Raw genomic sequence first — 25,269 nt, 5'->3', positions numbered from 1 at the left:
CTCCCCAGTCTGATGATCCTCCTCCTCACTCCTGTCACTGTAATGTATATGTATGGCCAGTGCGGGCACTTCCTGTATACCTGCTCTGCTCCTGCTGCCTAGTTCCACTTCAGTTTCTACTCCCGATGACGTCACCTCACAGCACCAGGCGGCGCAGCGATGCAGCATGGGAAAGGGAAGGGGCGGGGCTAATACAGGAAGTGCCCTCACTGCCCACACATAGGAGTGAGGAGAATCCAGCCTGCCAGGTAGGAATAGGTGTGTGATTGTGCCTGTAATATATATATATATATATATATATATATATATATATATATATATATATATAGAAGTTGAGTTGCGGCTTGGCACTCCAGCTTTCAGATACAGCTCCCCAGGTGCCTTCCAGGTACAATAGATAGCCAGGTGGTATAGAAGTATATACTCAGACAGCGGCACTCAATGGGTGTTTGAAAAATTGTATTCAAGTGGTCCAACGTTTCGGGGACTAGCCCCTTTGTCAAGGTGCAGGAAAACAAGCAATAACAGTGATCAAACAACAAACTTATAAAGGTGATACATTACCATAAGGCGCGCTCAGTCAGACGCCGGAGAGCCCGCAACCGGAAATCGCTCCGACCGGAAGTTGGTCGCAGGGAAGTATGGGTAGTCATCTGCGTGTCAGCGCCATAGCGCTGGAACGCAAGCTTACTCTGGCGGTAAGCGGAAGCGTCTATCCGGCGCCGTCGGAGCAGCACCTACAGTAGTGAGAAAAACATAACACAACAATGAAAACAAGTGACTTAATATGATGTGTTTGATAAGCTTAAAATTTAGGTTGCATTGACATATGAAAAATCGCATTATCGGAGCTGTAAGAAGGCTGTGCTGAGCGGGTAGCTTCTGTTTGTGACATGTCATCATGTCTAAATCATGGCTGTTTGCAATCCTATATGAGAATGTATCTGAGATCGTTCTCTTTTAGGAGTGTGGGGTATGCATGAAAAGGTGGCACCCTTCTAGGATGTGTCAACCATATCTGACGACATGTTTCTATGTCGACCATGCTGTCTACTTGGAGCCGGCATTCGAGTATAAACTATCAAACTATTAAAGGGTAGGTCTGATCTGGCTAATTAAATGAGCATATACAATGCTTTTATAGGGGTACTCTGCCAGGAAAAAGTCGAATGTGTAGAAAGTGTTGGCCCCCTAGTGTGTCAACCGTTATTGGCACCACTGCCAAGGTGTCGACTGTGGTTGACACATCCTAGAAGGGTGCCACCTTTTCATGCATACCCCACACTCCTAAAAGAGAACGATCTCAGATACATTCTCATATAGGATTGCAAACAGCCATGATTTAGACATGATGACATGTCACAAACAGAAGCTACCCGCTCAGCACAGCCTTCTTACAGCTCCGATAATGCGATTTTTCATATGTCAATGCAACCTATATTTTAAGCTTATCAAACACATCATATTAAGTCACTTGTTTTCATTGTTGTGTTATGTTTTTCTCACTACTGTAGGTGCTGCTCCGACGGCGCCGGATAGACGCTTCCGCTTACCGCCAGAGTAAGCTTGCGTTCCAGCGCTATGGCGCTGACACGCAGATGACTACCCATACTTCCCTGCGACCAACTTCCGGTCGGAGCGATTTCCGGTTGCGGGCTCTCCGGCGTCTGACTGAGCGCGCCTTATGGTAATGTATCACCTTTATAAGTTTGTTGTTTGATCACTGTTATTGCTTGTTTTCCTGCACCTTGACAAAGGGGCTAGTCCCCGAAACGTTGGACCACTTGAATACAATTTTTCAAACACCCATTGAGTGCCGCTGTCTGAGTATATACTTCTATACCACCTGGCTATATATATATATATATATATATATATATATCCCAACAGTTCGGGTACTGATTGTACTGCAATAATTAGAAGTGCTGTATATGTGTTCTGTATGTATGTATGTAGATGTATGTATGTAGCTATGTGTATGTTTGTAGCTATGTGTATGTATGTAGCTATATGTATGTATGTATGTAGCTATGTGTATGTTTGTAGCTATGTGTATGTATGTAGCTATATGTATGTATGTATGTAGCTATGCGTATGTATGTAGTAGTGTTCATTCTAGCACCGGCTATCTTTGAAAATCCATGTAGTTCCTTTTCCCTGCCTGGGGTGTCGCTGTCTGCTTTAGTGCTTCTAGCACAGTGTGGTCTATATCAGCACTTATATGTAAACCAGACCTGTGCTAGAAACACCACAGCAGACAGTGACACCCCAGGGGAGTGAAGAGGAACTACATGGATTTTCAAACATAGCAGGTGCTAGAATGAACACTATGTATGTATGTATATATGTAGCTATGTGTATGTATACCACCCAACATGACCCATGCCAGGAGGGACAAATTACTCTACTCCTGGACTTCCCTCTGAATGTAGGATTGTTGTCACCTGTGTTGAACAGGTTATCTAATAAAAAATGTGTTTCACCACAGGTGATGGCAATCATACATTATCAGGGAAGCCCAGGAACAGAGCATTGTGTCCTCCTGGAGAGGGGCATGCTGGGAGGTATGGATAATGTATGATTGCCAGCACCTGTGGGGAGCTAGGTAACTGATAAGGTGTCACCACAGGTGATGACAATCATACATTACCAGGGAAGCCCAGGAGCAGAGCATTGTGCTCCCTCATGGAGAGGGGCATGCTGGGAGGTATGGATAATGTAGGATTGCCAGCACCTGTGGGGAGCTAGGTAACTGATAAGAAAGGTGTCACCACAGGTGCTGGCAATCATACATTACCAGGGAAGCCCAGGAACAGAGCATTGTGTCCTCCTGGAGAGGGGCATGCTGGGAGGTATGGATAATGTAGGATTGCCAGCACCTGTGGGGAGCTGGGTAACTGATAAGAAAGGTGTCACCACAGGTGATGACAATCATACATTACCAGGGAAGCCCAGGAGCAGAGCATTGTGTCCTCCTGGAGAGGGGCATGCTGGGAGGTATGGATAATGTAGGATTGCCAGCACCTGTGGGGAGCTAGGTAACTGATAAGAAAGGTGTTACCACAGGTGATGGCAATCATACATTACCAGGGAAGCCCAGGAACAGAGCATTGTGTCCTCCTGGAGAGGGGCATGCTGGGAGGTATGGATAATGTAGGATTGCCAGCACCTGTGGGGAGCTGGGTAACTGATAAGAAAGGTGTCACCACAGGTGCTGGCAATCATACATTACCAGGGAAGCCCAGGAGCAGAGCATTGTGTCCTCCTGGAGAGGGGCATGCTGGGAGGTATGGATAATGTTGGATTGCCAGCACCTGTGGGGAGCTAGGTTACTGATAAGAAAGGTGTCACCACAGGTGATGACAATCATACATTACCAGGGAAGCCCAGGAGCAGAGCATTGTGCTCCCTCATGGAGAGGGGCATGCTGGGAGGTATGGATAATGTATGATTGCCAGCACCTGTGGGGAGCTAGGTAACTGATAAGAAAGGTGTCACCACAGGTGCTGGCAATCCTACATTACCAGGGAAGCCCAGGAACAGAGCATTGTGTCCTCCTGGAGAGGGGCATGCTGGGAGGTATGGATAATGTATGATTGCCAGCACCTGTGGGGAGCTAGGTAACTGATAAGAAAGGTGTCACCACAGGTGCTGGCAATCATACATTACCAGGGAAGCCCAGGAACAGAGCATTGTGTCCTCCTGGAGAGGGGCATGCTGGGAGGTATGGATAATGTATGATTGCCAGCACCTGTGGGGAGCTAGGTAACTGATAAGAGAGGTGTCACCACAGGTGCTGGCAATCATACATTACCAGGGAAGCCCAGGAACAGAGCATTGTGTCCTCCTGGAGAGGGGCATGCTGGGAGGTATGGATAATGTATGATTGCCAGCACCTGTGGGGAGCTAGGTAACTGATAAGAGAGGTGTCACCACAGGTGCTGGCAATCATACATTACCAGGGAAGCCCAGGGACAGAGCATTGTGTCCTCCTGGAGAGGGGCATGCTGGGAGGTATGGATAATGTATGATTGCCAGCACCTGTGGGGAGCTAGGTAACTGATAGGGCTGTTTCACACAGTACGGTTCCTGCCGCACGGTGAAATCCCGTACGGCCAGGGAGCCGTGCCGCACTCAGCAGTTGTGAATGGACACTATTGTGTCCATTCACACGGGACGGCCACGGCCCGGCCGCACGGCTGCAGCCGGATCCCCCCACTGGAAGGGACGGCTGCCGGGCTGTGGCCATCCCTGCCATTATAAAATTCTGAGTGCGGCGCGGCTCCCTGACCGTACGGGATTTCACCGTGCGGCAGGAACCGTACTGTGTGAAACAGCCCATAAGGTGTCGCCACAGGTGCTGGCAATCATACATTACCAGGGAAGCCCAGGAACAGAGCATTGTGTCCTCCTGGAGAGGGGCATGCTGGGAGGTATGGATAATGAAGGATTGCCAGCACCTGTGGGGAGCTAGGTAACTGATAAGAAAGGTGTCACCACAGGTGCTGGCAATCATACATTACCAGGGATCCCAGGAACAGAGCATTGTGTCCTCCTGGAGAGGGGCATGCTGGGAGGTATGGATAATGTATGATTGCCAGCACCTGTGGGGAGCTAGGTAACTGATAAGGTGTCGCCACAGGTGCTGGCAATCATACATTACCAGGGAAGCCCAGGAACAGAGCATTGTGTCCTCCTGGAGAGGGGCATGCTGGGAGGTATGGATAATTTTGGATTACCAGCACCTGTGGGGAGCTAGGTAACTGCGATGCCTGGAGCCGGGGGGGGGGGTTGGGTCTGCGCATGCGCAGTTACACGCTGACCCCCCGCGACCCCGCTGACCGCACTGCCACTCGGGCAGTGCAATGTGCACCCATAGGCTACAATGAGCTATCACCATATCAGAATGGCGATAGCCCAGGGCTGCGATGCCGGGCTGCCCGATGTTAATACATCGGGCAGCTTCGCATCCCTCAAAGAAACCTATGGGGGATGCGGCCGGCATCGCAGCAGGGATCGGAGATTCCTGCTGCGATCCCCTTTAATACATTTCAGTGCTACTTAATATTTGCGGTTAATGGGCCCCTAAATCTTACAGAGGCCTGTTAATGTTTCGATTCGGATCTTTGTCAAAACCACAGCTTAAGTAGTGTTTGGTGTCGAACCGGCTCTACGCTCTCTTCCCAGGATTCGGGATGTCCCCCCAGCAGCCTCCTGTATCACAGTGATGTCAGCAGGTGACCCCGCCAGTACAGACAGCTGATTGTCGCCCCCGCTCTCCGCTCTCTTCCCAGGATTCGGGATGTCCCCTGGCAGCCTCCTGTATCACAGTGATGTCAGCAGGTGACCCGGCCAGTACAGACAGCTGATTGTAGCACCAGCTCTCCGCTCTCTTCCCGGGACTCGGGATGTCCCCCCCCCCCCCCCCCCCCGGCATCCTCAAGTATCACAGTGATGTCAGCAGGTGCAGGGAGAGCCGGCCAGTACAGACAGCTGATTGTAGCACCTGCTCTTCGCTCTCTTCCCAGGATTCAGGATGTCCCCCTGGCAGCCTCCTGTATCACAGTGATGTCAGCAGGTGACCCCGCCAGTACAGACAGCTGATTGTAGCACCTGCTCTCCGCTCTCTTCCCAGGATTCGGGATGTCCCCCCCGGCACCCTCCTGTATCACAGTGATGTCAGCACGAGCAGGGAGAGCCGGCCAGTACAGACAGCTGATTGTAGCACCTGCTCTCCGCTCTCTTCCCAGGATTCGGGATGTCCCCCTGGCAGCCTCCTGTATTACAGTGATGTCAGCAGGTGCAGGGAGAGCCGGCCAGTACAGACAGCTGATTGTAGCACCCGCTCTCCGCTCTCTTCCCAGGATTCGGGATGTCCCCCTGGCAGCCTCCTGTATCACAGTGATGTCAGCAGGTGACCCCGCCAGTACAGACAGCTGATTGTCGCCCCCGCTCTCTGTTCTCTTCCCAGGATTCGGGATGTCCCCCCGGCAGCCTCCTGTATCACAGTGATGTCAGCAGGTGACACTGCCAGTACAGACAGCTGATTGTAGCACCCGCTCTCCGCTCTCTTCCCAGGATTCGGGATGTCCCCTGGCAGCCTCCTGTATCACAGTGATGTCAGCAGGTGACACTGCCAGTACAGACAGCTGATTGTAGCACCCGCTCTCCGCTCTCTTCCCAGGATTCGGGAGGTCCCCCTGGCAGCCTCCTGTATCATAGTGATGTCAGCAGGGAGAGCCGGCCAGTACAGACAGCTGATTGTAGCACCCGCTCTCCGCTCTCTTCCCAGGATTCGGGATGTCCCCCCGGCAGCCTCCTGTATCACAGTGATGTCAGCAGGTGACCCGGCCAGTACAGACAGCTGATTGTAGCACCCGCTCTCCGCTCTCTTCCCAGGATTCGGGATGTCCCCCTGGCAGCCTCCTGTATCACAGTGATGTCAGCAGGTGACCCGGCCAGTACAGACAGCTGATTGTAGCACCCGCTCTCCGCTCTCTTCCCAGGATTCGGGATGTCCCCCCGGCAGCCTCCTGTATCACAGTGATGTCAGCAGGTGACCCGGCCAGTACAGACAGCTGATTGTAGCACCTGCTCTCCGCTCTCTTCCCAGGATTCGGGATGTCCCCCCGGCATCCTCCTGTATCACAGTGATGTCATCAGGTGCAGGGAGAGCAGGCCAGTACAGACAGCTGATTGTAGCACCCGCTCTCCGCTCCCTTCCCAGGATTCGGGATGTCCCCCCGGCACCCTCCTGTATCACAGTGATGTCAGCACGAGCAGGGAGACCCGGCCAGTACAGACAGCTGATTGTAGCACCCGCTCTCCGCTCTCTTCCCAGGATTCGGGATGTCCCCCTGGCAGCCTCCTGTATCACAGTGATGTCAGCAGGTGACCCGGCCAGTACAGACAGCTGATTGTAGCACCCGCTCTCCGCTCTCTTCCCAGGATTCAGGATGTCCCCCTGGCAGCCTCCTGTATCACAGTGATGTCAGCAGGTGACCCCGCCAGTACAGACAGCTGATTGTAGCACCTGCTCTCCGCTCTCTTCCCAGGATTCGGGATGTCCCCCCGGCACCCTCCTGTATCACAGTGATGTCAGCACGAGCAGGGAGAGCCGGCCAGTACAGACAGCTGATTGTAGCACCTGCTCTCCGCTCTCTTCCCAGGATTCGGGATGTCCCCCTGGCAGCCTCCTGTATTACAGTGATGTCAGCAGGTGCAGGGAGAGCCGGCCAGTACAGACAGCTGATTGTAGCACCCGCTCTCCGCTCTCTTCCCAGGATTCGGGATGTCCCCCTGGCAGCCTCCTGTATCACAGTGATGTCAGCAGGTGACCCCGCCAGTACAGACAGCTGATTGTCGCCCCCGCTCTCTGTTCTCTTCCCAGGATTCGGGATGTCCCCCCGGCAGCCTCCTGTATCACAGTGATGTCAGCAGGTGACACTGCCAGTACAGACAGCTGATTGTAGCACCCGCTCTCCGCTCTCTTCCCAGGATTCGGGATGTCCCCTGGCAGCCTCCTGTATCACAGTGATGTCAGCAGGTGACACTGCCAGTACAGACAGCTGATTGTAGCACCCGCTCTCCGCTCTCTTCCCAGGATTCGGGAGGTCCCCCTGGCAGCCTCCTGTATCATAGTGATGTCAGCAGGGAGAGCCGGCCAGTACAGACAGCTGATTGTAGCACCCGCTCTCCGCTCTCTTCCCAGGATTCGGGATGTCCCCCCGGCAGCCTCCTGTATCACAGTGATGTCAGCAGGTGACCCGGCCAGTACAGACAGCTGATTGTAGCACCCGCTCTCCGCTCTCTTCCCAGGATTCGGGATGTCCCCCTGGCAGCCTCCTGTATCACAGTGATGTCAGCAGGGAGAGCCGGCCAGTACAGACAGCTGATTGTAGCACCTGCTCTCCGCTCTCTTCCCAGGATTCGGGATGTCCCCCTGGCAGCCTCCTGTATTACAGTGATGTCAGCAGGTGCAGGGAGAGCCGGCCAGTACAGACAGCTGATTGTAGCACCCGCTCTCCGCTCTCTTCCCAGGATTCGGGATGTCCCCCTGGCAGCCTCCTGTATCACAGTGATGTCAGCAGGTGACCCCGCCAGTACAGACAGCTGATTGTCGCCCCCGCTCTCTGTTCTCTTCCCAGGATTCGGGATGTCCCCCCGGCAGCCTCCTGTATCACAGTGATGTCAGCAGGTGACACTGCCAGTACAGACAGCTGATTGTAGCACCCGCTCTCCGCTCTCTTCCCAGGATTCGGGATGTCCCCTGGCAGCCTCCTGTATCACAGTGATGTCAGCAGGTGACACTGCCAGTACAGACAGCTGATTGTAGCACCCGCTCTCCGCTCTCTTCCCAGGATTCGGGAGGTCCCCCTGGCAGCCTCCTGTATCATAGTGATGTCAGCAGGGAGAGCCGGCCAGTACAGACAGCTGATTGTAGCACCCGCTCTCCGCTCTCTTCCCAGGATTCGGGATGTCCCCCCGGCAGCCTCCTGTATCACAGTGATGTCAGCAGGTGACCCGGCCAGTACAGACAGCTGATTGTAGCACCCGCTCTCCGCTCTCTTCCCAGGATTCGGGATGTCCCCCTGGCAGCCTCCTGTATCACAGTGATGTCAGCAGGTGACCCGGCCAGTACAGACAGCTGATTGTAGCACCCGCTCTCCGCTCTCTTCCCAGGACTCGGGATGTCTCCCCCCCCCCCCCCCCGGCATCCTCCTGTATCACAGTGATGTCAGCAGAGAGAGCCGGCCAGTACAGACAGCTGATTGTAGCACCAGCTCTCCGCTCTCCCCTCTCTTCCCAGGACTCGGGATGTCTCCCCCCCCCCCCCCCCCCCCCCCCCCCCGGCATCCTCCTGTATCACAGTGATGTCAGCAGAGAGAGCCGGCCAGTACAGACAGCTGATTGTAGCACCAGCTCTCCGCTCTCCGCTCTCTTCCCAGGATTCGGGATGTCCCCCCGGCATCCTCCTGTATCACAGTGATGTCAGCAGGTGCAGGGAGAGCCGGCCAGTACAGACAGCTGATTGTAGCACCTGCTCTCCGCTCTCTTCCCAGGATTCGGGATGTCCCCCCGGCAGCCTCCTGTATCACAGTGATGTCAGCAGGTGACCCCGCCAGTACAGACAGCTGATTGTCGCACCCGCTCTCCGCTCTCTTCCCAGGATTCGGGATGTCCCCCTGGCAGCCTCCTGTATCACAGTGATGTCAGCAGGTGACTCGGCCAGTGCAGGCAGCTGATTGTCGCACCCGCTCTCCGCTCTCTTCCCAGGATTCGGGATGTCCCCCCGGCATCCTCCTGTATCACAGTGATGTCAGCAGGTGCAGGGAGAGCCGGCCAGTACAGACAGCTGATTGTAGCACCTGCTCTCCTCTCTCTTCCCAGGATTCGGGATGTCCCCCTGGCAGCCTCCTGTATAACAGTGATGTCAGCAGGTGACCCCGCCAGTACAGACAGCTGATTGTAGCACCCGCTCTCCGCTCTCTTCCCAGGATTCGGGATGTCCCCCCGGCACCCTCCTGTATCACAGTGATGTCAGCACGAGCAGGGAGAGCCGGCCAGTACAGACAGCTGATTGTAGCACCAGCTCTCCGCTCTCTTCCCAGGATTCGGAATGTCCCCCTGGCAGCCTCCTGTATCACAGTGATGTCAGCAGGGAGAGCCGGCCAGTACAGACAGCTGATTGTAGCACCAGCTCTCCGCTCTCTTCCCAGGATTCGGAATGTCCCCCTGGCAGCCTCCTGTATCACAGTGATGTCAGCAGGTGACCCGGCCAGTACAGACAGCTGATTGGCATGTATTCAATGCTTTTTGCGAGTCAGGCTCACTGTTCGCTCCTGCATGTCACCGTGACCTCGCTGAAGCACTCACCACTTTTAATCATCTCCTCCTTATTCAACGCTTCTGCAGCTCACCATCCCTTTTTGCGAACTCTGCATAATTATGCGAGGGGAAAAGGGTGAGCTGTAGCAGGAGAGATCAGGTTTCTCCTGCTCTCCATGTGAGGTGTGCAGACTTGTGTTTGAGCAGTGTGTTCGGGGGATCTGTGGATTTTGGCTTCTGAACAGGTTTAAGGTTAGTGTTTTGTGCATTGTTTTTATTACAACACATGGCTGTGTGACAATTTTAATTGGGTTTGTGGCTGCAGACTGGTGCTGTGTATTTTGTCCTCATTTATTCTTATTATTGTGTTGTGCTTTGGCCTTTCAGTGCCCTGGGTTTTTATTTTATTTATTTTGTAATTGTTAGCGTGTTTAAATGCCTTTTTGGGGGCTTTGGTTTAGTTTTTATTTTTTTTTTATACACCCCTAAATTGTGGTTTTATGTTAGATGGGGTCTCCCTGAGCTTCCCTGCCTGCTGCATGCTGTTTTATGTTAGGGGGGGTCTAACTAGGAGCATTACTGATTTCTTATTGGATACTATTAAAATAACTTATTAAATTCCAAATTAATGGGTTGGGATCATTTGGTCTATTGCATTATGGTAGAAAGTCATTAGGTCGAATCCATTAGGTCGACATGCTAAAAGGTCGACATGACTCTAGGTCGACATGGGAAAAGGTCGACATGATTCTAGGTCGAAAGGTCATTAGTTCGACAGGTCACTAGTTCGACAAGGTCATTAGTTCGACATTGTCTATGTCGACATTCACAAGGTCGACATGGGGTTTTTCACTGTTTTTTTTACCTGAATGTCAACACAGTCGACATGGACACAGTTTAAAGTGCACTGCATCCCCTCGCATCGCTCGCTGCGCTCGCGATGCGTCGGGCACAGTGCCTCGCTACGCTCGGCACACTATTTTATTCTCCCACCACGCCCTAGTGGATGGTAGGGCATGAAATACCGCCTGTCGGCACATGTTGGCTCAAAAAACAGTGAAAAACCCCATGTCGACCTTGTGAATGTCGACATAGACAATGTCGAACTAATGACCTGTCAAACTAATGACCTTTCGACCTAGAATCATGTCGACCTTTTCCCATGTCGACCTAGAGTCATGTCGACCTTTTAGCATGTCGACCTAATGGATTCGACCTAATGACTTTCTACCATAATGCAGTAGACCAAATGACCGCATCCCAAATTAATATAGAAGTACAGCATTATGGCACTTGCAATAAATACATTAGAGTACATTTTTTTTAATTTATAAACCATAAAAAAAAAAAAAAAAATAACAACTTTAACAAAGATAGTCCTACAGTTCACCTAAAAAAGATGCCGAGGGAAAAATGGAGAACTGCTCTAAAAAAAGAAACCAATAGGACTCGCAATTTGTGCATTGAATACACTTTTGGAGAGACACTAAAATCCCCATTGAACAGACATGGTGAGAAGTGCAGGGTGAACTGAGTTAGCTTCGCAAAATATTTTTGGAGAAGCAACAGAGCTGAATAGAGGGAAGCACAAAATAGGAGAGAAAAGTTCACTCTCCAAAAAACATGCACACTCACCGTTTTTTACGGCGACATAGGAGCATTGAATACCGCCCATTGTAGCACCCGCTCTCTGTTCTCTTACTAGGATTCGGGATGTTCCCCCGGCAGCCTCCTGTATCACAGTGATGTCAGCAGGTGACCCGGCCAGTACAGACAGCTGATTGTCGCCCCCGCTCTCCGCTCTCTTCCCAGGATTCGGGATGTTCCCCCGGCAGCCTCCTGTATCACAGTGATGTCAGCAGGTGCAGGGAGAGCCGGCCAGTACAGACAGCTGATTGTAGCACCCGCTCTCCGCTCTCTTCCCAGGATTCGGGATGTCCCCTGGCAGCCTCCTGTATCACAGTGATGTCAGCAGGTGACCCGGCCAGTACAGACAGCTGATTGTAGCACCTGCTCTCCGCTCTCTTCCCAGGATTCGGGATGTCCCCCGGCATCCTCCTGTATCACAGTGATGTCAGCAGGTGACCCGGCCAGTACAGACAGCTGATTGTCGCCCCCGCTCTCCGCTCTCTTCCCAGGATTCGGGATGTCCCCCCGGCAGCCTCCTGTATCACAGTGATGTCAGCAGGTGACCCCGGCCAGTACAGACAGCTGATTGTCGCCCCCGCTCTCCGCTCTCTTCCCAGGATTCGGGATGTCCCCCCGGCAGCCTCCTGTATCACAGTGATGCCAGCAGGTGACCCGGCCAGTACAGACAGCTGATTGTAGCACCTGCTCTCCGCTCTCTTCCCAGGATTCGGGATGTCCCCTGGCAGCCTCCTGTATCACAGTGATGTCAGCAGGTGCAGGGAGAGCCGGCCAGTACAGACAGCTGATTGTAGCACCTGCTCTCCGCTCTCTTCCCAGGATTCGGGATGTCCCCTGGCAGCCTCCTGTATCACAGTGATGTCAGCAGGTGCAGGGAGAGCCGGCCAGTACAGACAGCTGATTGTAGCACCTGCTCTCCGCTCTCTTCCCAGGATTCGGGACGTCCCCCCGGCAGCCTCCTGTATCACAGTGATGTCAGCAGGTGCAGGGAGAGCCGGCCAGTACAGACAGCTGATTGTAGCACCTGCTCTCCGCTCTCTTCCCAGGATTCAGGATGTCCCCCTGGCAGCCTCCTGTATCACAGTGATGTCAGCAGGTGACCCGGCCAGTACAGACAGCTGATTGTAGCACCCACTCTCTGTTCTCTTCCCAGGATTCGGGATGTCCCCCTGGCAGCCTCCTGTATCACAGTGATGTCAGCAGGTGACCCGGCCAGTACAGACAGCTGATTGTAGCACCCGCTCTCTTCCCAGGATTCGGGATGTCCCCTGACAGCCTCCTGTATCACAGTGATGCCAGCAGGTGACACTGCCAGTACAGACAGCTGATTGTAGCACCCGCTCTCCGCTCTCTTCCCAGGATTCGGGATGTCCCCCCAGCAGCCTCCTGTATCACAGTGATGTCAGCAGGAGCAGGGAGAGCCGGCCAGTACAGACAGCTGATTGTAGCACCTGCTCTCCGCTCTCTTCCCAGGATTCGGGATGTCCCCCTGGCAGCCTCCTGTATAACAGTGATGTCAGCAGGTGACCTGGCCAGTACAGACAGCTGATTGTAGCACCCGCTCTCCTCTCTCTTCCCAGGATTTGGGATGTCCCTCTGGCAGCCTCCTGTATAACAGTGATGTCAGCAGGTGCAGGGAGAGCCGGCCAGTACAGACAGCTGATTGTAGCACCTGCTCTCCTCTCTCTTCCCAGGATTCGGGATGTCCCTCTGGCAGCCTCCTGTATAACAGTGATGTCAGCAGGTGACACTGCCAGTACAGACAGCTGATTGTAGCACCTGCTCTCCTCTCTCTTCCCAGGATTTGGGATGTCCCTCTGGCAGCCTCCTGTATAACAGTGATGTCAGCAGGTGCAGGGAGAGCCGGCCAGTACAGACAGCTGATTGTAGCACCTGCTCTCCTCTCTCTTCCCAGGATTCGGGATGTCCCCCTGGCAGCCTCCTGTATCACAGTGATGTCAGCAGGTGACCCGGCCAGTACAGACAGCTGATTGTAGCACCTGCTCTCCTCTCTCTTCCCAGGATTCGCGATGTCCCTCTGGCAGCCTCCTGTATAACAGTGATGTCAGTAGGTGACCTGGCCAGTACAGACAGCTGATTGTAGCACCCGCTCTCCTCTCTCTTCCCAGGATTTGGGATGTCCCTCTGGCAGCCTCCTGTATAACAGTGATGTCAGCAGGTGCAGGGAGAGCCGGCCAGTACAGACAGCTGATTGTAGCACCTGCTCTCCTCTCTCTTCCCAGGATTCGGGATGTCCCTCTGGCAGCCTCCTGTATAACAGTGATGTCAGCAGGTGACACTGCCAGTACAGACAGCTGATTGTAGCACCTGCTCTCCTCTCTCTTCCCAGGATTTGGGATGTCCCTCTGGCAGCCTCCTGTATCACAGTGATGTCAGCAGGTGCAGGGAGAGCCGGCCAGTACAGACAGCTGATTGTAGCACCTGCTCTCCTCTCTCTTCCCAGGATTCGGGATGTCCCCCCGGCAGCCTCCTGTATCACAGTGATGTCAGCAGGGAGAGCCGGCCAGTACAGACAGCTGATTGTAGCACCAGCTCTCCGCTCTCTTCCCAGGATTCGGGATGTCCCCTGGCAGCCTCCTGTATCACAGTGATGTCAGCAGGTGACCCGGCCAGTACAGACAGCTGATTGTAGCACCCGCTCTCCGCTCTCTTCCCAGGATTCGGGATGTCCCCCTGGCAGCCTCCTGTATCACAGTGATGTCAGCAGAGAGAGCCGGCCAGTACAGACAGCTGATTGTAGCACCCGCTCTTCGCTCTCTTCCCAGGATTCGGGATGTCCCCCTGGCAGCCTCCTGTATCACAGTGATGTCAGCAGGGAGAGCCGGCCAGTACAGACAGCTGATTGTAGCACCCGCTCTCTGTTCTCTTCCCAGGATTCGGGATGTCCCCCCGGCATCCTCCTGTATCACAGTGATGTCAGCAGGTGCAGGGTGACCCGGCCAGTACAGACAGCTGATTGTAGCACCTGCTCTCCGCTCTCTTCCCAGGATTCGGGATGTCCCCCTGGCAGCCTCCTGTATCACAGTGATGTCAGCAGGTGCAGGGAGAGCCGGCCAGTACAGACAGCTGATTGTAGCACCTGCTCTCCGCTCTCTTCCCAGGATTCGGGATGTCCCCCTGGCAGCCTCCTGTATCACAGTGATGTCAGCAGGTGCAGGGAGAGCCGGCCAGTACAGACAGCTGATTGTAGCACCTTCTCTCCGCTCTCTTTCCAGGATTCGGGATGTCCCCCTGGCAGCCTCCTGTATAACAGTGATGTCAGCAGGTGACCCCGCCAGTACAGACAGTTGATTGTAGCACCCGCTCTCCGCTCTCTTCCCAGGATTCGGGATGTCCCCCCGGCAGCCTCCTGTATCACAGTGATGTCAGCAGGTGACCCGGCCAGTACAGACAGCTGATTGTAGCACCTGCTCTCCGCTCTCTTTCCAGGATTCGGGACGTCCCCCCGGCAGCCTCCTGTATCACAGTGATGTCAGCAGGTGCAGGGAGAGCCGGCCAGTACAGACAGCTGATTGTAGCACCTGCTCTCCGCTCTCTTCCCAGGATTCAGGATGTCCCCCTGGCAGCCTCCTGTATCACAGTGATGTCAGCAGGTGCAGGGAGAGCCGGCCAGTACAGACAGCTGATTGTCTCACCTGCTCTCCGCTCTCTTCCCAGGATTCGGGATGTCCCGCCGGCAGCCTCCTGTATCACAGTGATGTCTTAGCCGCCGGCCAGGAGAGATTCTTCTTCTTTATCTAGCACCTTCTAGAATGTAATGTCTTGAAACTGATACTTGCTAATGAGACTTAACTAATTTTCTATTTATTCCGCCTGGGGACCTAGTCTGGAGTCCAAAGTCGGCAGTCAGAGATAAGACTCCCAGCGGAATCCTGGAAGTAAAGCATTGCTGGGAGTTATCCTCCACTACAGTCTTGCCATCACCTGGGTGTAATTACAGGTGACCACTACCCGCTGTTCGTTCGGGACAGTGTTACATTTGTGCATGCAGTAATAGGGGACTCGCCTTTATTTAGTATGTGTGTTAGATCTGTATAATAAGGGGGGGGGGGCACTACGTGCCCAGAATATGTGTATCCTGTGACCATCTAGAAATATCTGTATACTGTGATTGCCCCATGCACCTTCAGAAAGGGAAATTGTCATTCTAAGGTCATCGAGCAATAAACATCTTGGCTTACAATGCCCGGATCTGCTTTATCCTGTGACCACCAGAGTAATACAGGATGCGGTGCCATATTGTGCCCAGGGATCAATCCTCTGCCAACTACTCAGCACAAACGTCTATGGGCCAAGTGGTTCAAATCTGCCATCTTTCTCTGTTTCTGTAGTGAGGGACCGCACTACCCTGGCATTATTGCTGCAGCGTGCCACACATACCCAGTAGTAGGTTACATGTGCCCTGTGTGAGAGCCGTTGTAGACAGACTTGTTCCATGGACCAGTAGCCTGGCTGTAGTGGTAGTGAGTGGCCAGTTCACTTTGCAGTGGGAGGAGTAATTAGTAGGTGGTTACTGGTGGTAAGGGGAACCCCCAAAAGACACATTCAGCATGTTATTTTGCTTTGTGGTAGCACATTGCATCCTCGGTGACCATGCAAGCCTATTATTGGGGGTCTACCTGAACTCTTAGAAGCCCAGCCCTATGTATGGTGTCCATTTTATGTATACCCCATAGTATATAAGTCTATAGGTATAACCAGAGTGGCAGTTCAGACTCATCCTGTGTACAGAATGTGTCCTTACTGACATCTGAGTGTCAGAGGCTATTATCGTTTATTTATATGGCGCCACAAGGGTTGCGCAGCGCCTAACAATGCATAAATGAGCAAACAAATTACAGTACAAGGCAATTCAGGACAAGTACATGGCAAATAAAGACCGTAGCATCAGGGGACAGGACATCATTCATACATACATACATACATACATACGCACACATAAAGATGTCCCCCAAACTGCGCTAATAGACACAAAGAGCGGATCCTCAGAGACAGATCCTCTGTTAGGTAGGAGCAGTGAAAGAGAATAGATAGTAATATAGGGATCGCTGAGGGCGTTAATCAGTTCAACTTGAATTAATCATTCATATCAGAATAGAATGGTACAATAACAATAATTTTAAAATTTTTTATTAAGAGTATGTCCTTGCAGATGGCCTGTGATCCTTCAGGATTCTATATAACGGACAGCCAAATGTACATCAATGTGCAGGTAAAACCCAACGCGTTTCGTCAAACATGACTTCATCAGGGTGGATCGTACAGAGCCATTTGGTTGATATACAGTACACTGTAATTACATAGAAATGTAAAATAGGCGAACAGATGGAAAAAGGAAGACGATAAAGGTTTTTGTTTTAATTCTCTATAGCATAGATGGAGAGATGAGGAGGAGGAGGAGCAAGATACCATACAAAGATGGACTGATAAGGATAAAGAATGATACAAACAATGCAGTTCTTCACAGTAAAGTAGTGTTAACTCTAGAATTTTTTTAGGGCAGGGTGCTGACCACAGGGAGGGCACATTTTTCAATCATGAGGGCACATTTTTTATCCAGGAAGGCACATTTTAATTTAAAAGGGACAAATTATGTACATGATATTCCTGCATGTCAGGAAGGTTGACATGCAGGAAGGTTGACATGCGTTTTTCACTGTTTTTTTTGAGCCGACATGTGCTGACTGTCAGCAACAGTGAAAAACCCATGTCAACCTTCCTGCATGTCAACCTTCCTGCAATGTGGGAAGGTTGACATGGGTTTTTCACTGTTTTTTGAGCTGACGTGCTGACTGTCAGCACATGTCGGCTCAAAAAACAGTGAAAAACCCATGTCAACCTTCCTGCATGTCAACCTTCCTGCATGTCAACCTTCCTGACAGGCATTTACGCAGAGGGGGGACTTATGCAGATTGATAGTGTTTGACACATGTTGCACGTGTCTCAGGTGTCTGGGCAGGTCAAGGAGGCGGAGTGGTCATGCATAAGTTGACAGAGCTGACACGTGTCAGCTAGGCAGGGGGATGAGGCATGCTGCATGTAATAGCTGACTGCCGCGAGGTGAGTGGGGGGATGAGGCATGCTGCATGTAATAGCTGACTGCCGCGAGGTGAGTGGGGGGAGGGGGCATGCTGCATGTAATAGCTGACTGCCGCGAGATGAGTGGGGGGAGGGGGCATGCTGGCCAGAAGAGCTTGAAAACAGCGCTGAGCTGAAGCTTCAGGGCATATTATTATGCAGGGCGGCCAGAGTGAAGTGTCACGGCCGGGGAGAGACAGCAAGCCGCACTTCATGTATCACTATGCCGGGTGGGGGGGGGCGAGCGAGCGGAGTGAGACAAGCCACAGCCTGTATCACTATGCCGTGCGCAGGGCGGCCCGAGCTGCCGGGGAGAAACAGTAAGCACGTGGCCTATTACTATGCAGGGCGGGACTAAAAGGGCAGGGCGGAATTGAGCAGTTTTTAAAGGGGCAGGGCTTAGCGCCCTGTGAAAGAAGCTTAGCGTGAACACTAGTAAAGGGCTTTACACACCCAGAGATTCCTAATGGGAGTTTCAGCATGAGAGATTTAAGATCTCTCACAGAGGATGGGATGTACCAAGCCGCGGCGTTACATCCCTCCGTACATTGCGCTGATGATCACCGCAGACATACTAACACCGGCAGTGAGCAGCACAGAGGACAGCTCTCCCGAAAAGAGCTGCCCTCTGCGATCCCCACCACTGCAAGTAGTATTCAAATTCACATAAAAACGTTGGTGCTATAGTGTGTCCCCCGCCACTCCCCCCAAACCTTGAACGTTGGTGCTATCGGGGTGTATGCAATGCGGGCAGCGAGCGATGGTGAGGGGGGTTTGTACGGCAAGGATGGCTTTTTTTTGGCAAGGAAATGCCATCCTTGCCATATTCAATGTCAGAGGATGGCGCGGATTCCCTTATACGGAGTGGTTTGCCACAAAAGCAGCAAGCCTGCTACATTTTGTGGTGAGCCCTGCAGTTTTAATGGGCACACACGACGTTTCCACCTTGCTGGAAAAAAAAAACTGACCTACCAATAGCAAGTGAAGGGGTGCCGGACGGGGTCCCGACAGTCTTTTACCCAACATTGGGATCCTGACAGTCAAAACCCCAACACACAGGTACCTGACGGCCACCGGCTGTTCTCCCTCGTCGGGCCATGACCCCCATAGAGGGAGAATAGAATAGTTGGCGAGCACAGCAATCTCGCAAGGGGCTTTGTTGCACTCACCATGCTGTCTGGGTCCAGCCAGTCGGGATCCCAATGTCGGGATAATGACTGTCAGGATCTCGACTGTCGGAACCCTTTACCACACCCGAGTGAAGGGGAGACAGTTAAATTCTAATGAGCTATCGGCACTGCTCGCCATCATAGCATTGAATACACCCCATAGTGTCCCTCTCCCCCAAACATTAAAAGTTGGTGCTATAGTGTCCGTCCGTCCCCAAACATATAAACGTTGGTGATCTGGTGGGGGGCCCCCACCACAAATATGTAAACAATGGTGACAGATGCCTTGCTTGCTGCATCCCGCTCAGAATGTTCCGGACTGTTATAAGGAACCCAAAGTAGGAAAATGCTGACTGGCTCTCTCCTCCCTCACCTGCAGTGTGCACAGGGATCGGTGCCATGGGGTGCTGGTCTGTGCCTGGCAGCTCAGATGTGTGGGGGCTTCCATTTGCAGGATAGGAGTTGGCACCTTTAAAGTAGGGGCAGAGGGGTGACCTCAGCTAAAGGCTACAGTAACCCCACTGTATGATTTATACCTTGCTGCATGTCCTGTCCCTTGGATCCCCTCCCAGCTGGTTCAGTGGGCCACGTGTTGAACCCCTGCTGGGACTTGTAGTCCCACACGCACTGCTGCCAGGAGGAGGGTGCACCTGCTGGAGCCTAGGTGGAGGACTGGCTGCTGGGGAGAAAGGTGAAGTTCTCCTCCTCCCTTGGGGCGGATCCTCCACGCTGCCCTGTCCCTGGCTCCCTAGCCTCTGTGTGCCCTCCTGCCGGCTCACGGCTCTCCCCAGCTGCTCCTTTTGCACTAAATGAGCTGGCCCAGAAGCTGGAGGCTGCCCGGGGGAGCCCGCCGCTGCCTTCCGGGGCGCCGGGGAGGAGGAGGAGGAGAAGCCGGTTCTCCCGCATGTGGATCCGGCGGTGTCACGGCAGCTACAGTAATCACTCTCAGAAGGCCACCAAACGCAGAGGAGTTGATGGCAGGTCTGTTCTATATCACGGTCCTGCGGCCGCTCATTCGTATTGCTGTGTGGGCTACACACACAGCGATAGTCAGATACTTTCTGAGCGGTTTAGTAGAGCAAGAACTTTTAAGAATGCTCTAGCGCCCAGTACATTAAAAACCATAATCCTAAGGAAGCTGTTACTACACACTTCTTAAACAAGAAACGCGGCGTGTTACCATGCAACAGATGTATTTCCTGTAAATTCCTTGATAAAACCAAATTTTCACACACCTTGGAAAATGGCAAAACCTATGAAGTGTCAGATTCTTTCACCTTCAATTCTGAGCATGTTGCCTATATGATGACATGCATGTAGTCTCCGGTATATAGGGAAAATGATTAGACTAGCAAAACTACGTATACAGGAACACATGCGCAACATTAAAAACAAGGTGCGCATTCACAGCTTGCCAAGACATTTCCTAGAGAAGCAGAACTCCTTGATCACCAAAGACAACTTCAAATTTACTTTGTTAGAGAGAATCAAAGATAATCGCAGAGGAGGGAATAGAGATCAAGAATTAATGAAAGGTGAAAGTTATTGGGTCTACGTGCTCAATACCCTTACGTAGGCCTCAACGAAGGCATAGATGTAGTTTCCTCTGACTTAGAACTCTTCTATTTCCTTTTTCCATCTGTTCTGTTTTAATTGTTAATTTGTATTTAATACTGTTGGTAGATTTACTTGCATTTCTATATAATTACAGTGTACTGTATATCAACCAAACCGCTCTGTACTATTACCCCTGATGAAGTCATGTTTGACGAAACGCTTTTACCTTCACATTGATGTACATTTGGCTGTCCGTTATAAAGAATCCTGACGGATCACAGCCCAACTGCAAGGACATACTCTTAATAAAAATGATTGTTGTTGTATTTGAAGTTGAAGTGATTATTATTAGTGATAATTAGCACCCTCAGAAATTCCTCTCTTTCTCTATCTATCTATATATAGCAATGAGTGTCAAGGGACACAGAGGGGGCGGCACTCCAACGGATTTCAAATAATAAATGAAACAAAGAGCCACAATGTCGTGATCTAACGTTTCGGCAACCAAATGCCTTTATCAAAGACACAGAATAGCAGACAGAAACACTTACTTATAGGAGGTGACATCCATGCTGATTCCGGTGTTCCCACGCTCGCAGCCAGGCTGGTGCCTAAGACTGACGTCATCGGATTCTCCTCTGTGCAGTCAGCTGCTCTTCTTGGCGCGTTGCTATGGGAACCCTCCGGAGCCTGCAAAAACCAAGTGACAAATGTGCAATAGTGAATATAACACAATAACATGTTTAGAGCAAAGTGGAAACGGAAACATTGTAAGGTCGACATGACCAGGCTGACGACATGAAACCAAGTCGGCAGTAGACAGAAATGGGGCACAGAAATGGATCCAGGAGCATGAATGTAACAAATGTATCATATAAACTGTATGAGACAATGAATCATATACAAAGAAGAAACATGTAGCAATAAAGTGGAGGGACAAAGGTAAAGTACATGTAATCAGAGGAAACATTCAAGAGTAGGAGATTGAAAAGCGGACAAATGCGCAATATATGCTTAATTGAATGTAATGATGTAGTGGAGAGACAAAGGTAAATTGCATGTAGTTAGAGAAAACAATTAAGGGAAGAGTACTCATTAAGACCTGCTGGTGCAATAACGTTCAATTTAAAAATCCATTTAGCCTCTAATTGAAGCAATTTCCTATCGCGATCGCCACCATGCACGCTGGCAACTACCTGATCGATCATTTTATACTTCAGTGTTGGCAACGTGTGACATTTTCCCTGAAGTGCCGCGCCACAGGCTGTTCGGCTGGCTGTCCCTCAAGGGCTTGCGTGATTGAAGAGCGATGGAGCCCCATACGCTCTTTAAAAGTTCTACTGGTCTTGCCCACGTAAACCAATCCACATGGGCATCTTATGATGTAGACGACGTACCAGCTCATGCATGTGAAGATATGCTTGATCTTGTATCCGTGTCCAGTATGCGGGTGCGTGAATGAATCACCCCGCTCTAAGTAGCCGCATGTAACACAGCCTGTGCAGCGATAGTTGCCAGGCTTACGTGAGAGGAAATGGGATGCTTTGGCAGTGGAGCCGAGACCAGTCGCGTCTGCTTTCACTAGCTTGTCGCGTAAACTGGTTCCTCTTTTATAGCACGGCATTACAGACACATTCTTGAGTGCCGGTAGTTCAGGGTCCTGGCTGACCAATGGCCATATTTGCTTGACCGATTTAACCAATACAGAGCTAGCCGTTGTATATGTATTGATAAATGGTATTCTTTCTGGCAATTTAGAAGTGGCCTTGCTGCGTAGGGTATCCTCTCTGGGGATGGCAAGGGCTTTGGCTTTTGATTGCAGTAGCATCTCACGATTGTAGCCTCGATTTTCAAATTTATTTACCATCATATCCATTTGATCTGCCGCTACTGCTGTATATATATATATAGTAAGAAAATCACATGAGTAGAGAGGGCCCTGCTCGTGAGAGCAGACTAACACTCTCCTTTCTCTCTCCCACCCAGCGATGGCATCTGCTGCTCTGAAACAGGAGCTGGACTGTCCCATCTGCCAGAGCATTTATACAGATCCCGTAACCCTGAGATGTGGCCACAACTTCTGCCGGATCTGTATTGGTCGTGTGCTGGATACACAGAAGGGGTCTGGTGCTTATACCTGTCCTGAGTGCAGAGCAAAATCACAAAAACGTCCTGCACTGAAGAGAAACATAACCTTATGTAACATAGTGGAAAGTTTCCGGTCTACTCAGACAGATCAGGTGAAGACCGAGATCTTCTGCACTTACTGTATTCACTCTCCTGTACCTGCTGCTAAGTCCTGTCTGCACTGTGAGACCCATATGTGTGAGGAACACCTGAGAGTACACAGCAAGTCAGCAGAACACGTCTTATCTGATCCGAGCAGATCCCTGAGCAACAGAAAATGCTCCGTCCATAATAAGGTCCTGGAGTATTACTGCACTGAGGATGCTGCCTGTATCTGTGCGTCTTGCTGTCTGATTGGGGAACACAGAGGACATCAGATGGAGTCACTGGATGAGGCCGCTGAGAAGAGGAAGGAGAAGCTGATAGATGATTTGCAAAAACTGAGCACAAAGCGAGCAGAGGCTGAGAAAAGAGTGTGGAGACTGCAGGAGCGCAGGACAGAAGATAAAGGAAAAGCAGCGGGTGTAGCAGAGACAGTCACTGCCCTGTTTAGAGACATAAGGAGACAGCTGGAAGACCTGGAGAAGAGAGTCCTGAGTGAGATCTTCAGGCAGGAAGAGAGAGCTTCACTCTCAGTCTCTGATCTTATACAGCAGCTGGAAGTGAAGGAGCAGGAGCTGTCCAGGAAGATCCTTCACATTGAGGACCTGTGTAACATGTCTGATCCAGTGACTGTCATGCAGGAACCAGATATAATTGACCTGTGTGATACCGAGGACAGAAAGAGAAGTCACACACAGATCCATGATGGAGGAGATCTGGATGTGGGTCTCATCTCAGGGGCATTACACACATTATCTGATATAATAACAGGGATAAATGCAGGGATCTATGTGCAGGAAGATACAGACATATTACTGGATGTAACCACAACTATCAAAACAGAATCTGATCTAATAACCGGTATAAATACAGATCTCTATGTGCAGGAAGCAGGAGACACATTACTGGATGCAACCACAGCTGTCAAAACCGAATCTGATCTAATAACCGGAATAAATACAGAGGCCTATGTCCTGGAAAATACAGACACATTACTCGATGTATCCAAAGCTGTTAAAACAGAACCTGGTCTAACAGCATATATCTATGTGCAGGAAGCAGGAGACACATTACTGGATGCAACCACAGCTGTCAAAACTGAACCTGAAGTAACAACAGATATCTATGTGCAGGAAGCAAGAGACACATTACTGGAAGGAACTACAGATGTCACAATGGAATCTGATGTAACAACCGATAACTATACCGAGGTTTATGTACAAGAGAATACAGAGATGTTACTGGAGGTAACTACAGATGTCACAACAGAATCTGATATAACAATGCCTACAAATACGGAGATGGATATTGAAGAACTCGTAGACCTATTACTGGACGTAACCACAGCTGGTAATAATATACTTATATCGGGTGATCTGAAAACCGCGTCCATAACACGAAATAGGTTTCAGTATCCTCAGGTGATAAGCACCAAGGGCTTCTCCTCCGGACGCCATTACTGGGACGTAGATGTCCATAGATCGCAGAGCTGGAGGGTGGGGATGTGTTACCCCAGTATAGACCGTAAAGGACGTCAGTCCTATATTGGGGAGAACGAAGAGTCCTGGTGCCTGCGCAGGTGTAATTACCAGTATTCCGTGATACATGATAGTAAAGAGTTACGATTACCGGACAGAAAAAACTGCAACAGAGTGAGGATCTACCTGGATTACGATGCAGGACAGCTGTCCTTCAATTCTCTGTGTGACCCCATCAGACACTTACACACCTACTACACCACCTTCACTGAGCCCCTCCATGCTGCCATATGGCTATGGAGTGGTTACATCACTATATCTGGGGTGGGGTCAGAAATTGGGAGAGGCGAGCATAAAAAATCTGCATAGAGACTGCTGACATCACAAAGAGGGGTATCTGATTGGTGGGGCACTTAGCCAATAGAAATGTGTTGTATGTGGATTCACTGAGAGCTGTGATTGGCTGCAGTAACCGATTGTAGTCTGCTGTAGCCCACTCTGTTTGTTCCTATTGGCTGTCATGTATGAAGGGGGTGTGGCCTCCTGGGAATTCCATGAAGATTCATTACATTTGGATTCTGTAAATAAGGAAGCACCGAGTGTAATGTAATGTATGTTATAGGTTCTAACAAAAGTAGGTCACCCTTCATTCTAAAAACCAAAATAGAAATTGACATTTATTTAAAATATAACTAGAAAGAATTGTGTTCATAGGTAGAATAGTTCTGGGAATACAGAGTAATTCATGTTATACTGCATGTTGGCAATTTGATAAATAAAGAACTCAAAACCTTTTGTAAAACTGCAGAAAAATTTATTTTATTCCTTGAACAAGGATGGTGGATATACATAGTATCATACATAGTATCATACATAGTATCATACATAGTAACATACATAGTAACTTACATAGTAACATTCATAGTATCGTACATAGTAACATACATTGTATACATAGTAACATACGTGATCTGTTGTCTCCCGGGTTCTCGGGTACGGCACATCGCGGACCGAGTGGACAGATTGCTGGGAGCAAACCGGCGGTCTTAATACACATCGGTACCAACGACAAAGTTAGCGGTAGGTGGGATGTCCTCAAGAAAGAGTATAGGGAATTAGGTATGAAATTAAAGGCGAGGACATCTAGGGTAATATTCTCGGAATTGTTACCAGTGCCACGCGCTAGCTCAGGGAGGCAGAGGGAGATCAGGGAGGTAAACGTGTGGCTAAAGGACTGGTGTAGGAAGGTGGGATTGTGTTCA

At 50.9% G+C, this 25,269-nt stretch overlaps 2 protein-coding genes across 5 annotated transcripts in view; one reads left to right on the top strand and one right to left on the bottom strand.

Moving 5' to 3' along the window:
* The window catches only part of LOC146053828 (E3 ubiquitin/ISG15 ligase TRIM25-like), a 38,610-nt gene extending 38,398 nt beyond the window's left edge, over positions 1-212 (bottom strand). Inside the window, exon 1 of the mRNA XM_083168043.1 lies at positions 1-212. The gene's annotated coding sequence lies outside the window, so the exon portion shown is untranslated.
* On the top strand, positions 120-25,269 carry LOC146053826 (E3 ubiquitin/ISG15 ligase TRIM25-like). 4 transcript variants are annotated; one of them, XM_083168039.1, is made up of 2 exons: positions 120-248; positions 22,287-25,269. In XM_083168039.1, exon 2 carries the CDS (start codon positions 22,289-22,291, stop codon positions 24,374-24,376), a length of 2,088 nt encoding a protein of 695 aa, XP_083024165.1. In that variant the 5' UTR covers positions 120-248; positions 22,287-22,288; the 3' UTR covers positions 24,377-25,269. The 4 variants fall into 4 exon arrangements, with proteins under 4 accessions (XP_083024165.1, XP_083024168.1, XP_083024167.1 ...); XM_083168042.1 differs by having other exon boundaries at positions 236-258; XM_083168041.1 differs by lacking the exon at positions 120-248 and adding an exon at positions 1,665-1,687.

Source organism: Crinia signifera, unplaced genomic scaffold, assembly GCF_055691185.1.
Source record: "Crinia signifera unplaced genomic scaffold, ASM5569118v1 HAP2_SCAFFOLD_215, whole genome shotgun sequence".
NCBI lineage: Eukaryota > Metazoa > Chordata > Amphibia > Anura > Myobatrachidae > Crinia > Crinia signifera.
The sequence above is the reverse complement of the archived record's forward strand: the minus strand, read 5'-3'. Positions and strand labels throughout refer to the sequence as shown.

What these genes read in the sequence shown, in the direction of transcription:
- LOC146053826 (XM_083168039.1), top strand. Translation starts at nt 22,289, where the DNA reads ATGGCATCTGCTGCTCTGAAACAGGAGCTGGACTGTCCCATCTGCCAG.